The sequence below is a fragment of the Primulina huaijiensis genome, chromosome 2, assembly GCF_012295235.1.
Source record: "Primulina huaijiensis isolate GDHJ02 chromosome 2, ASM1229523v2, whole genome shotgun sequence".
Taxonomy (NCBI): Eukaryota; Viridiplantae; Streptophyta; class Magnoliopsida; order Lamiales; family Gesneriaceae; genus Primulina; species Primulina huaijiensis.
Window position 1 is genome coordinate 1297728 of NC_133307.1, and position 12670 is coordinate 1310397.

A 12670-nucleotide genomic window follows, 5' to 3' on the forward strand; every position below is an offset into this window, starting at 1 on the left:
CCTTGGTTCCGGCATTGATTTAATAGAATTCAATCATAAAATTCATACCAAAAGAATTGAATTGTGATTCGAGTTGAATTCGAGTCTAAAATAATTAGTTTTTTTTTTCAAAACTCGAGTTTGAATATTTAAATATGAAATAAAATTATCTTTTAACTTGAAACAATAAAATTTTGAAATAAAGACTAAATTAGGAGTGGAAAAAAATGCCGAATTTTCGATATACCGAAATTACCGTACCGAAAAAATACCGAATTTTCAATATACCGAAGATTTCGGTACGGTACGATAACAATACCGAATTTTTCGGTACGGTAACGGTATGCAATTTGAAAATTTCGGTATATACCGAAATATCGAAATACCGAAAAAATATACAAAAATCTTAAAATATATAATCTTTTAAAACAATAAATTTATAAAAATTTTAAAATGTAAGGTCTTTTTCGGTATAAAACGGTATATACCAATACCCTATTGAAATCTCGGTATATCGTAAAATTTCGGTATAATCGATATGCTAATTATATGTACCAAAATTTTCGGTACGCTATCAGTATGAATTTTCTTATACCATAATTTTCGGTACAATATATAATATATGATTTTCGATACGATACAGTATACAACTCTTAGACTAAATACTTTTGACAGAAAATTGAAAAATTATATGCTACACCTGAAATCTTTCACCAGTCACCTCTAGCCATTGGACAAGTCTCAAAGATCTAACGGCTTCCGCGATATGTATGACATTCGCCCCATGTAGCATCAAAAAAGTCGATGGAGTCGGACTCTACTTGAGCACGTACATATGATTTATTACGTACAAGGATTCGAAGAAGCAAACTGTGCATGCGAGGAACGTGCAGTTTACTCCATTTTGTATTGCTTTCTGCATGTACTATCAGTTGGAAGTAACACAAATATGATAAAAGAAGCTCAAATATTCCGATATAGCTAAAATTGGAAGTTAATATGTCAATATCGAAGGCCACTAAGCCCAACATTTTAGAAAACTAAAAAAAATGGAACAAAGAAAGCAGAATCATTCTTTACAAAGTGTTTTATCTCTCACCAAAAGTAAGTAGCAACCCTCGACCCAAATCTAAGACCGTTGTTTTCCTTCAGATAAACTTGTTTCATCGATCGGAGACTCGCTTTGTAAATAACTTCAAAGTCCATTTGATGGCCGGAATACTGTGTACCCGTTGACACCAACATTGTGGTTAGGATAATCGAGTATATGATAAGGATAGCTACTGTTATCTGCACTCCTGATGCTCGAATAGGGGGAATCAGAACCAGCCATCGGCCACTGGTTAGGTATCAAACCATCAATCTGACCGTTTATGTATGGCTGTTGACCTGCCTGGGGAGTCATATCCCTAACTGAATCATAATGGTTTCCAGAAAATGAACAGTATCCCCGTTGAAATCCAGTGTCAATATAATTATGGGTTCTTTCAGACTGACTCGAGCCGGATGTTTGGCTCAGGCCACCGGACATGCTGGGGTAACCCGGGAAGCTGAATTGTCTGTTTAGATTGTGGGGCCCGTTGTTGAAAGCTGAATGGCCAGAGTTCGATTGGGTTGCCATCCCGATTACCTGTTCATCTTCAAGCAAGTCATTGATAATGTCTATGTGCGGAAATTCATCCACCAATCCACGGCTTTGACGGCCAGATGTGCTGGCTGGAAGTTCGGATGAGGGATGATCTTGAGATCTGCTGAGCATCGGGTTGTACAAATCATACCTTTGCATGTCATTAAGTAGCAAGGGACGATCAGTACTTAGGTTCCTGTTATCCCTTTGAGAAGTTTCCATCCACACGGGTCTATTTGACAGCATATCAAGATGATTCGGTATTCCATATGGAAAGCTTGGTCTGATTGAATTTGAATCGATCCTCTCAGAGTTGTGTGGTAAAAAGAATGGTGCTGACACCAGGGCCGGTGCCTGTGAGTATGAATGTGATGCATTTACCAGTGAACTTGCTGAATGACTTTGACTATAAGCAGTTGAATTTGCAGGAACATGGCTCCCCATAATTGCATTTCGATAGGATTGAGGAACATAACTCTGGCTTGAAGATGCAGTAGCTTCGGGACCAAGCCGACCAGTTGCACTAACTGAACGTGCCAATACAGGAGCCGTCTGGACGACAGAAACCTTGGAAACGGCAGACCTAGGGGCAGGAAATATGGGAGTGCTCAAAGGCCTTGATACGACAGGCATTTGAGGTATAGAGGGCCTTTCAGCTGTGACTCGTATGGGTTGTTGTGTAGGAGGTTTTTCACTCAAAACGGGTACTTGATGTGCAGATGGATTTTCTACAGGCTTTGAAGTTACAACTTTCTGAGATTCACGTTTTGAAGTGGCAGCAATTTCAGCGGAATTTGCCATGCCAGTTGATCTGTCAGATTGTTTACGACTGTCCAAAGACAGTTTCTTGACAACAATTGGATCACTCACGGCTTTAATCTTAGACTCCAACTTCAAAGGAGCAATAGATCGAGTGCTTCTGGACGGGCTCCGGGGTGGTGACATCACAGAAGCTGTCTGATCCCCAGACACTTCCATATCAACCACGTTTTTGACTCTGAGGTTTCCATGCACTTCCTCCTATAATAAACACCAAGATAAAAAAAAGTCCGTGAGGACGGAAGAGTCGAAAATGGAAGAGTCGAAAATAGAGAAGCCATAGAAAAACTTTAGGTTGGGTGCTCATAAACCAGTTAAAATCTGGAAAAAAGACTTTTTTTTTCTTTTTCTGAAATAAAATAACATGGATGAAGCAATGAAGAAAAACCTTCCCAGTATGTCGCTCAGTCAAGCTAGCACTGTCCTGCAAAGCATTTACAGCAGCTCTAGGAGTAGATTCAATGGTCTTGGAATTTCGTGAAGCACTGTTCACATCTCGTACTGTTTCAGTTAGTTTTCCTAGTTCTACATTAACACAGATACTTGACTCAGAAGTCGCTTTGCGTTGTTGGTTCCTGCCACTGCAAAGTTGAAGCAATAAACCATGATATTAACCATAATACCAGGTGAAAAATCCTGTCAATAGTAACATAGAAATGCTTACCTGCTTGAATATTTTTTGGTTTTGTGGTTGCTAGAATTGCCATTGCGAGGAAAACTTGTCATAACAGAAGGAACCGAGTCAGTGGAGCACGTTGATGAGCTATCATCCACCATAGATAGACTTGTCGCTTCAGTTCCATTCTGTCCACTTGAAAGCCCGGAAATGCTAATACTTGTTACTGTGGGAGGATGCACTTCAGAAATGTCAGCACCGCAATTAACAGGACTCGAATCTCGGTCTTCTGAATATGGTGGAAGTAATTCAGGAACACAATCGGCAGAGTCAGACACGTCAGACACATCTTCCACAGCATCAACTTTTTCAAGTGCCGCTTCTGATTCAATATTTAATAATCCTTTTCTTGAAATGTTAGTAATATCTTGCTCAGTCTTGTCTAGCACGTTCACATCAGGCTTTTCATCCTTTCCCTTGTCTTTTACTCTGCGATTATTCCTTTTCTGCTTGGCCTGAATATAAAATTTCTCAAGATTTCATTCTGTTTCACCAAAAACTTAATAACACTTTTCCCCTTTCTCAAGGTAATCAAGACACAAAACAAAACGGGAGGACCTTTACTTTTCTTCCCCAATTCACCAAAAGTAACAAAATTGTAAGATGTGGGGGTATTATGACAAAATTTCAATCTAAAATTCTGCACAAGGGGCACAACATCTTGGCAGTGAAAAAAGAATATTCAATCTCATTTAAGTATCATAAACTTGACTTTCAAAAAAAGAATTGGTTGTGGTTAATGCCGCTGGGTGTGAAGCACTTTCAACAAACCTGCTTTTTTTTAGACTTCTTCTCCTTATCCCCTGTTCTGCGTTTCATTTTCTGCTTGACATCAGCAAGCCAAGCTGCCTCCTCTTCACGAATGAGTTCCTCTTGCCTCTTTAAAGAAACAGCCTCCTGATACGCAACTTCAATTTTACTGCAGCAACAACAAAAATAGTTAGAAAACTGGCTGAGCCTACCATTACTGATTCAAAAAAACTATTGCAGTGACGATCAGAGCTTGGGTTAACCTACTCCATCAGGTCACTCTAACAAGCATAAGTAAAGATGAATGCTAATTCAGCTCCTCAATTGCTTCTTCTTGATCTTTTTAAAGTTACTTAAATGACAGGTGTCTGGCATCTTTAATAAAATATTGGTCTTAACTTATATATAAACTTGAAAATTCCAATCATTTCCAACTTTTTCAAAAATTCCAGGCTTTTTTTTTATCCGAACTTGTATGCATGGGAATTGAAAATATATTATAGCAATTAATTATTTACAGGCGTTAAGAATCCATAGGGATAATTTTCTGCTCCAAAACCATAGAGAGAATAAAGTACTCCAAGTCAATAAGTTCGGAAACTTCAATCAATGCCCAGAACATTCATGGATCTAAAGACAATTATTTACAAATAAATAGATCAATCAAAACCACAAAGATTGAAACAATCAAATAACATCTCTTAAATCAGAGGAGTGCTAAAAAAACCAGAAAATTAGCATTATTCTGTCATAATTTCTTTCGGAACCATCCTATATCTAGTGTCGGGAACTTTAGGCTGCTAATTGCATTACCGAAAAAAGACAAATATAAATATCCTAAAGTCTATCATTAATACTACACAGTTGAAAGCTGAAGTATCGGCAATACCAAAGTGGCCTAAAATGGACATCGGTCTATCAGAAAGGAAATACCTGAAAATGTGAGCAAGGACAAATATCTCAATGGTCCGACGACCCAATTCAGTAAGCCGCCTCTCATCACGTTCAATAGAATCCTTGTTGAATTCCTCTCCAGCAGCCCCATCCTAAAACAAGAGACCTAGAATCAGATTCAGAATATGCTCATTTAACAAGAAATTACAGCCAAAGTCAGTATGATTTGATGCAAATATTTCGTGGAAGTATAAAAATAAAGATATAACCATCAAATAAATGCTTAAATATAACAGACAACCATGGCTAAGAAATTACTTCTAAGTCATGCCTACCACAGTAAATAACATTCTATGAAAGGTCACAGGCCACAGATCTTGTTTTGATTACAGTCACTAGGCTTTATAAAAAAATCCCGTGAGTATATTTAGTTGTCTACTGATGGGGATGTTCCATTTCCACACTAAATAGAATTTTACTCATCTCAGTTTGTAAATAGCATTTCACGTACTAAGAAAAATCAAATGTGATCCATACAATCAAATAAGAAACAAGAGTAAAATTTGTGATTAATTCGTATACCCTGCTGAAAAGGAAACTCGATGGGTGCATGATAGGCAAACCATAGATACTTGTGCATCATGGTACTACTCACCTTCGTACGATTTTGAGGACCCTTGTCATCCTTTGGAGGCAAAGGTTCCATAGCAGCCCTCTCAATCAGCCGCAACACATCATCGACCAACCCAAGTGTTTCTTTCTCGATACAAATAACACGAACTGGTAATTCTTCTGTTTCTGAAATGTTTCCCTTGCTTTTCTTGCCCTTAGTTTGGCCTTCGAGAGCTTTCAATCCACTGTACAATGAATCCATGACTAGGGTAGATGTGACTTCTTTTTCTATGAAGAAATGTTTCACAAGTACTTTTAGTATCGACTCTGTTTTTTCTCGAGACATGCGTCGCCTGGAACTTTGGTCCATAGCCAACCAGAAACCATTAAAGCTGAAATTATCAAAAATTAAAATACTTTACTGTGCCATAAGGTCAATCAACTTGAAGCTAAACTTCCAGAAGTTTAGCTGGCCGAAACTCATTGGAATAAGACAAGAAGAGCATAACATACATGACATTATTTTCACCTAAATTTAACTCTACTTATCTAAACAGTAAGTAGAGTCAGAACAAAGTAGTCGAAACTAGCTTGATTGGCTTCCAAGCATGTCTCAATATGAAGCTATAAAATGACTGACCGAAGAAAAGATGCAAAAAGCAGTCAACCATTGTATAAGCAGGAAAGAGCCCAGGCAAAAAAAAGGCACAAATTACCTTGCCCATCTATTTTTATCCTCTATTAGCTTTTCCAGTTTGCCGCGACGTTCTTCTACAAAACGACGACAAATTTGTTCCACATTTGTTAAATATACTCGGACAAGTTCCCTCCTATATTGACAATCGAGGCATCGGAATGGACGATCAGCTCTTTCCCTGCACATCAACAGTTCAGCTTTAAATTCTGAAAATATTTACCATCTGAAGCACAAAAAAGAGAAAAGTCTGGCGCCCCAAAAGGTAAAAAAAACACATTTCCAGTAAATATTACAAATAAGTGTCCAATTTGACCATGATGGATGAAAAACTGATGAGTGTTTTTGTTTTACATCTTCATTTCTCTTCTTGAATATTTGAAAAGATATCCTCCCGTACATCCAACTACCTCTTAAACACAGGCAGCAGAAAGCATTTATTGAGTTCTCTAACATGCTCACTCAGATGCAAGTATATGTGAAAATGAAAAAGATTTTACGCAAGTATATGTGAAAATGAAAAAGATTTTACGAATAATAACATAATAACCACAGAAATATGAGCTGAGACTGAGAGCCAATGACATCGGTTTCTAGGTTCTCTTCAGTGGTTAACTGACAGTTAAATATTCAAATTCATAATTTAAATCCCCATCCATTGTTGTACTTAACCTGTACACTTGGATTTGATTGTCAAAGCTCGGGTAAATATATTCCACTAAATTACAAGTGAACCTAATTTAAAAGGTAGATGAAAAATAGCATATATGCAAATCTAATCATATTTCTTTAATGATCCATCAGCCACTTGCCATCCTCAATCAACCACAATAAATAATGAAAGTAAAACTATCATAGGGGTACCTTATTACTTGGACTTGAGCTTTAATTATCAAAGTGTCAGCATCGACAAATCCATCCATCACCTTTGATAGCTCCATAAATTTTTTCCATCCCCAGTCATGCTCCTTCTTCCAGAAACGATGTAATGTATCTACAAGTTATTCAAAACACCTCAAGGTTGGTTCGACAAGAATCAGAATATTAATTACACAAAAAAAAAGGAAAGAATAATAAAGATCCAACAATTACCTGAATATTTGGATTTTTTAGGATCTTTATTTACCACAGCAATAGTGAATTGAGCAAAATGACTCCATCCTGTTCGTATGGAAGCGACACATGATACAAACTTCAAACCACATATTAATTTAGTGGACAAAATGATCACAAACATCACCATACCAGGAAGAAGCTTGTCATGATTGGCCACACAAAGAAACAAAGAGAGATGGTTGCAAACATCACAGCCTTGAGGGTAAATCAAAATATACCTATAAATCAACGTTAAAGTATATTATTGTCATAGAAACCTTCACTTTCACTATTTCACTGAAACTATATATTAAAACACATATAGAAAATCAAAACTAAAAGAAACTTTGACAATAGAACATACCATTTGTATCCACCAACCTCAAATGCATTGCTCCGGAGTTCTCTTTTGGTTATTTGTGAAAACTTATCAATCTTCCATGTATACTTTCCGTACAACTCCGAAGGTTTTGGTCCTGCAGCATAAGAAGAGACACAAATTAACAATGATGATGACAGAGTTGTTGTATAATGGTTCAGAACAGATTCATGTAATGTTCTATGCTATAAGATGAACAGGTAAATTTGAACATGCAGATGATAAACAAGTCACATTCAGCATGCCATTTCCAAATCCCAAACTATGTCAGGTACTTAATAGCTTGAAATAAGACAATAACAACCTCATGACAGCGAAAAGGATATCACAGGTGACATTAGGATAAATACTTGAAGCGAAAGCAACTAATCCACGGACGTGACTACAATGCAAAAAAATGTCTGACCTCTTACACATAATTGCACGTTACAAAAAAGCCAACTTGACCAAGGTATGCTAAGTATAAAACAGCACTTAATACAAGCAAACGTAGAGGTATTCACTCTCAATTTTATTTATACTAAAATAATCTTTTCATATCTTAATCCAATGTTTCTTCTCCATATTCTCTAACCTCCTTCAGCTCATTTAATACCTACATCCACACATGACAATATTGAACTTCTAAATCTCAGAAAGGCAGAAATCCCCATCCTCGTTAGGAGAAAAGATAAGCAGATTATAACATGACTATCAAAGCACATGCTCCTGATAGGAACTCGGAAGGATCATAACCAGCAGAAATGTTATTCCAGATGGCAACCACTGTGTCATAGTTCCTTTGTCACTTTCACAAATTTATGATGCCGACGGCCAGCCTTGCAAGATACCCTTCTGCCCAAGTTTTCATTGAAGGTAAAAGGCACGGAAACTTGGAAAAGTATCCTTATACTTCAGAACGAGCTTGACTGGCAAGACAAAACTATGAAAGTTATGGAGTATAAGGAGAAGGTATTCACCGAGAATATGATCACCATCTATTACTACTTCCATAAAATGCGACAAAAATCTTTCCGACATTTGTTGTCACTTTTAATGTTCTTTCCTTTTTATTTATCTATTTCCTTTAAATGGAGAACTAGTGTTTAAAAGGATTAAGCAGAATAAATTCACAGACTGTCCTACATATGTCCAGCATCTCACTCGGTCATCGACTGTTAGCATGTCGGTAAGAAACATAACTGCCAAGAACAAGAGATAAGAAATCACAATTCCCCTGCCAAGTAATTTAAGAGGAAAAAACAGTACACCTCCATCATCATCATCACTATCCCAATAAGGGGGCGAGGTAGATGGAGTCCCATTTTCAATATGCTCTGAAGACCTCCATTCAACCAATGCTTCCCCTGATTGACATAGCTGCTGACCATTTGGAACTTCATCCACTGATCTTCCCACTACCGGTTCCTCGGATGCAACCCCAGCCATTTCTCCCACTCCTTCTCCACCTTGAATCAACATAAAAGAAAACATCATAAAAATGTAAAACTAAATACAAGTGAAGAAATACGACGTCCCAACAAACAGATATCAGAATTAGAAGGTAAAGAATAGAATAGGCTCTAAATCAAATTAATTTGATAAAACTTGAAATTTTTGCAAGGTGGATTGTATCTAATGTAAAAAGATGCACATTTTACTGCCAAAAAACATAAAGAACCCTTCAATTGCTATGCAGATTGCGCGGCTTAACCAACCCAAAGCAAAAAAAAATTGCAATGGCAGTTGACAAAACGAACCAAACTCCGTTCTTACTTCTTAACCTCGAGAAACCCACATCAGAAAACAGAGAATTTCACAAAATCCCGGTTCAGAATCCCCAAATCGATTTTAAAAAAAAATAAAAAAGCAACAAAAAATAAACTCAACTCCCATTAGACATAATCAATAGCCACCAAGAAAACACCTAAACTTTCTCGACGTGATCAATAAATTCCAGTAATCCCTCAACTCCAAACTGTAAGCCCAATCAATAACAAACCCCCATCAGAACATCAATTAGGTATAATCCCAAAACAGTCCCATTGAAACACGCAAGCCCTACCACACCAAACAAGAACATGAATTTAAAACCGAATCAATAAACCCATGAAAATTAATGGAATAAAAACAGAAAACGGCCAATCTCCTCAGATCGATAAACAGACAACAAACACACCCCAAGCAAAAAGAATGAGGCTTTGTGCGTCAGTTTTACCAATTAGAAATATCAGATAGAGAAAGATTTGAGAAGTTAAACAGGAAGAGCAGCAAAAGAGAGGCGGAGGAAATATAATTGGAAAAATATAATTGGGTATTTATATGATTCCGGTATGACCATATACATCTGCTCAATAAATATTTTGCAAAGCGTTTGCCTAATTTGGGGTTAGGGTTTTTTAGTTTTTTGGTAGAATTTTGACAACGAACTCTCTTCTTTCCCTAGCAAAGGAGAATTCCCCACAGGAAAATTTCCTTTTTGCCAAATAAGATATATTAAATTTTAAATTTGATTCACAAATATTTAAAATATATATAATTTGTTATCCATTCGCAATTATTTCTTCCAAATTAAATTTAAAACTAATTTCATATATCATAATAATAATAATAATAATTTTAAAAATCGATTATTACGTATAATAACAAGTATAATAATATATTATTCTATTTATTAGTATGAGATAACTAAAATTTTAATAAATATTAAAATGTTTTTTTTTAAGTTTACAATCGTACTGAACACGTTTAAATTTGTAAAATTTGAAACTTGGTATTGACGTCTTGTCACGCTTCTCTTTTTTTTTTTTTTTGAAAGAACGCTTCTCATTTTTTAGAACCTTGATTATATCATTAACGTAAGAAAAATAAATTTAAAATCAAAAACAAAATATATGTTTAGATAGTAATTAGTATTACTCGGCATTCAATGTGCATATGTTACAACATTTTAATATTAATTAATTTTCTGCAAAAAAAAATAGAAAGTATATCAATATAGAAAATTTGATTAGATATTTTAAAGATTTTAAATTTTCAATTACTTTTACGTTTATGATGTTTTATAATAATTTCTTGTACTCAGGAGATATATTTTCTTTCGATTTTAGACAATACTAAAACAAATATTACATTTATATTAAGATAATATATAAAAAAAATTTAAATTTTAGTTAAAAAAACAATAAGACTTCACCTGAGATAGCAACTAAAACAAGAGTAGGTCTATTGTGAGACGGTCTCACGAATCTTTATCTGTGAGACGGGTCAACCCTATCGATATTCATTATAAAAAGTATTACTCTTAGCATAAAAAGTAATATTTTTTCATGAATGACCCAAATAAGAGATCCGTCTCACAAAATACGACCCGTGAAACCGTCTCACACAAGTTTTTGTCCTAAATCAATTCTCAATCAAGCTGAGTGCAATAGACAAATACTAAAGTATTTTAGAAGTTTTGAAAGTGTGCCGAATTTAGTGAATATTAATACACATAGAGATGGTCAAACAACAAGATCCAGAAAAAAAATAAATAAATAAGCATTAAATGAAAGCAACGCGAAATAACATGATTGGAGATTTGTTTATAGAAGTTTGAAGGTAATCCTTCTATGTCTCATCTTGTCTGAATTCGATGAATTTCACTAGAAGACTTTGATTACACAACAACTTGTACAAACTTATTGTCAACTGATTAATAAGCTGTAATTACTAAAGATCCTATTAACTCAACAAAAAATCAAACTAGTTGTCTAGAAACAACCTTCTGTTAGTTCACAAAGTTTCACTTTTCTATCAATTTAATGTAACAAATGATAGAGTGAAACATAGTAGCACAAGAATAATCTTTAATGATGGAATAAAAGAATATGTTTGTGCTTTGAGCCGCTTGATGTCGCTTGTAAACATGCTCGAGGACTTGAATATTTTCACAAAATGATGCAGAGATTCAATAGTACTAGTAGTCTTCAATGTCGACTGGATTATTTCTTAAATACACGACATTTTCCAGTGTTAAACATTTTTCGGGAAATGCGATCATCTCGTGTATTATCCGCCGGCATGCATGCAGAGAATGTCATGTGTCATTATTGTCTTATTTCCAAAATATATCATAAATACAATTAATACTCTTAGACACTATAACGACTATTAAGTTCTGTTCGAGGAGAGAGAATACTGCAATAGACTTTGTCTTTATCTGAGAACATTCTCGATTAAATTTTGAGTAGGGTGACTGATTTACAATAAGTCGTTGTCTGTTGATGGTGGGTGCAGCGATAAATTGATAAAGCAGCTTATTAATGAAGTCTTTTGGGATGATCCAACTTGCTCTCACAGCAGTTGGTAACTGAAGAATAATATCCAGTTGAATCTTGCAACGATATTGATCAATACTCCGACAAGGCTTCCAGCATTCTTATATTAATTGTTAGCTATATCCGAGAAAATATGACTGGCTTTTGGGGATTAAATATCAAATTAATCCAGTATTTAAGTTTTCTATTGTTTTGTGCCGATTATAAATTATAATATTTTAATAAGATTAGTGGGTTGAGTAGGTCTCTTGTAAGATGGTCTCACGAATCTTTATCTGTGAGACGGGTCAACCCTACCGATATTCACAATAAAAAGTAATACACTTAGCATAAAAAGTAATATTTTTTCATGGATGACCCAAATAAGAGATCCGTCTCACAAAATACGATCCGTTAGACCGTTTCACACAAGTTTTTTTCTAGCGGGGTTTTGTGTTTTGTTTACTTTTTTCTATTATTACCAAATAATAAATGTAAATTTCCAACAATTTATTTAGATATATCTCGTAAGTTTTGTCATAGCACATACGTTGCAAATTTATTGAGGATTTAGAATCTCGTGTCAATTGTTTGTCGGAAAAAATATACTTTTAGTCCTCGTACTTTCTTATTAAAGTATTTTTAATCTTTAAACATTTCAATTTAAAAATTTTAGTCTTTAAACTTTTAAAAATATAGCAAAATTAGTTAATTTTATGGTTAAATATAACGATAAGTACTAAATTGTAATATTTATTATGTTCTAAAGATCATAATTAATTAAAAAAAGACAAAAACTTGTGTGAGACGGTCTCACGGGTCGTATTTGTGAGATGTGTCTCTTATTTGGGTCATCCATGAAAAA

The 12670-nt window shown here is 35.1% G+C and overlaps 1 protein-coding gene across 3 annotated transcripts; it reads right to left on the minus strand.

Moving 5' to 3' along the window:
• Positions 1 to 929: 929 nt before the first annotated feature.
• Positions 930 to 9963, minus strand: LOC140963269 (TNF receptor-associated factor homolog 1a). 3 transcript variants are annotated; one of them, XM_073422558.1, is made up of 13 exons: positions 9723 to 9963; positions 8776 to 8973; positions 7511 to 7622; positions 7297 to 7385; positions 7144 to 7212; positions 6916 to 7045; positions 6074 to 6232; positions 5401 to 5749; positions 4785 to 4897; positions 3873 to 4020; positions 3090 to 3556; positions 2814 to 3006; positions 930 to 2626 (listed from the first exon to the last, which is right to left on the minus strand). In XM_073422558.1, the coding sequence occupies exons 2-13, from the start codon at positions 8951 to 8953 to the stop codon at positions 1175 to 1177; spliced, it is 3459 nt and encodes a 1152-aa protein (XP_073278659.1). In that variant the 5' UTR covers positions 8954 to 8973; positions 9723 to 9963; the 3' UTR covers positions 930 to 1174. The 3 variants fall into 3 exon arrangements, with proteins under 3 accessions (XP_073278659.1, XP_073278664.1, XP_073278668.1); XM_073422563.1 differs by having other exon boundaries at positions 9684 to 9963; XM_073422567.1 differs by lacking the exons at positions 8776 to 8973; positions 9723 to 9963 and having other exon boundaries at positions 7528 to 7627.
• Positions 9964 to 12670: the final 2707 nt, after the last annotated feature.

Coding starts and splice junctions, on each gene's coding strand:
- LOC140963269 (XM_073422558.1), bottom strand. CDS start 8,953: ATGGCTGGGGTTGCATCCGAGGAACCGGTAGTGGGAAGATCAGTGGAT. Junction 7,623..8,775: donor TAGTGATGATGATGATGGAG/GTGTACTGTTTT, acceptor CTTATGCTGCAG/GACCAAAACCTTCGGAGTTG. Junction 7,213..7,296: donor TCATGACAAGCTTCTTCCTG/GTATGGTGATGT, acceptor CCATACGAACAG/GATGGAGTCATTTTGCTCAA.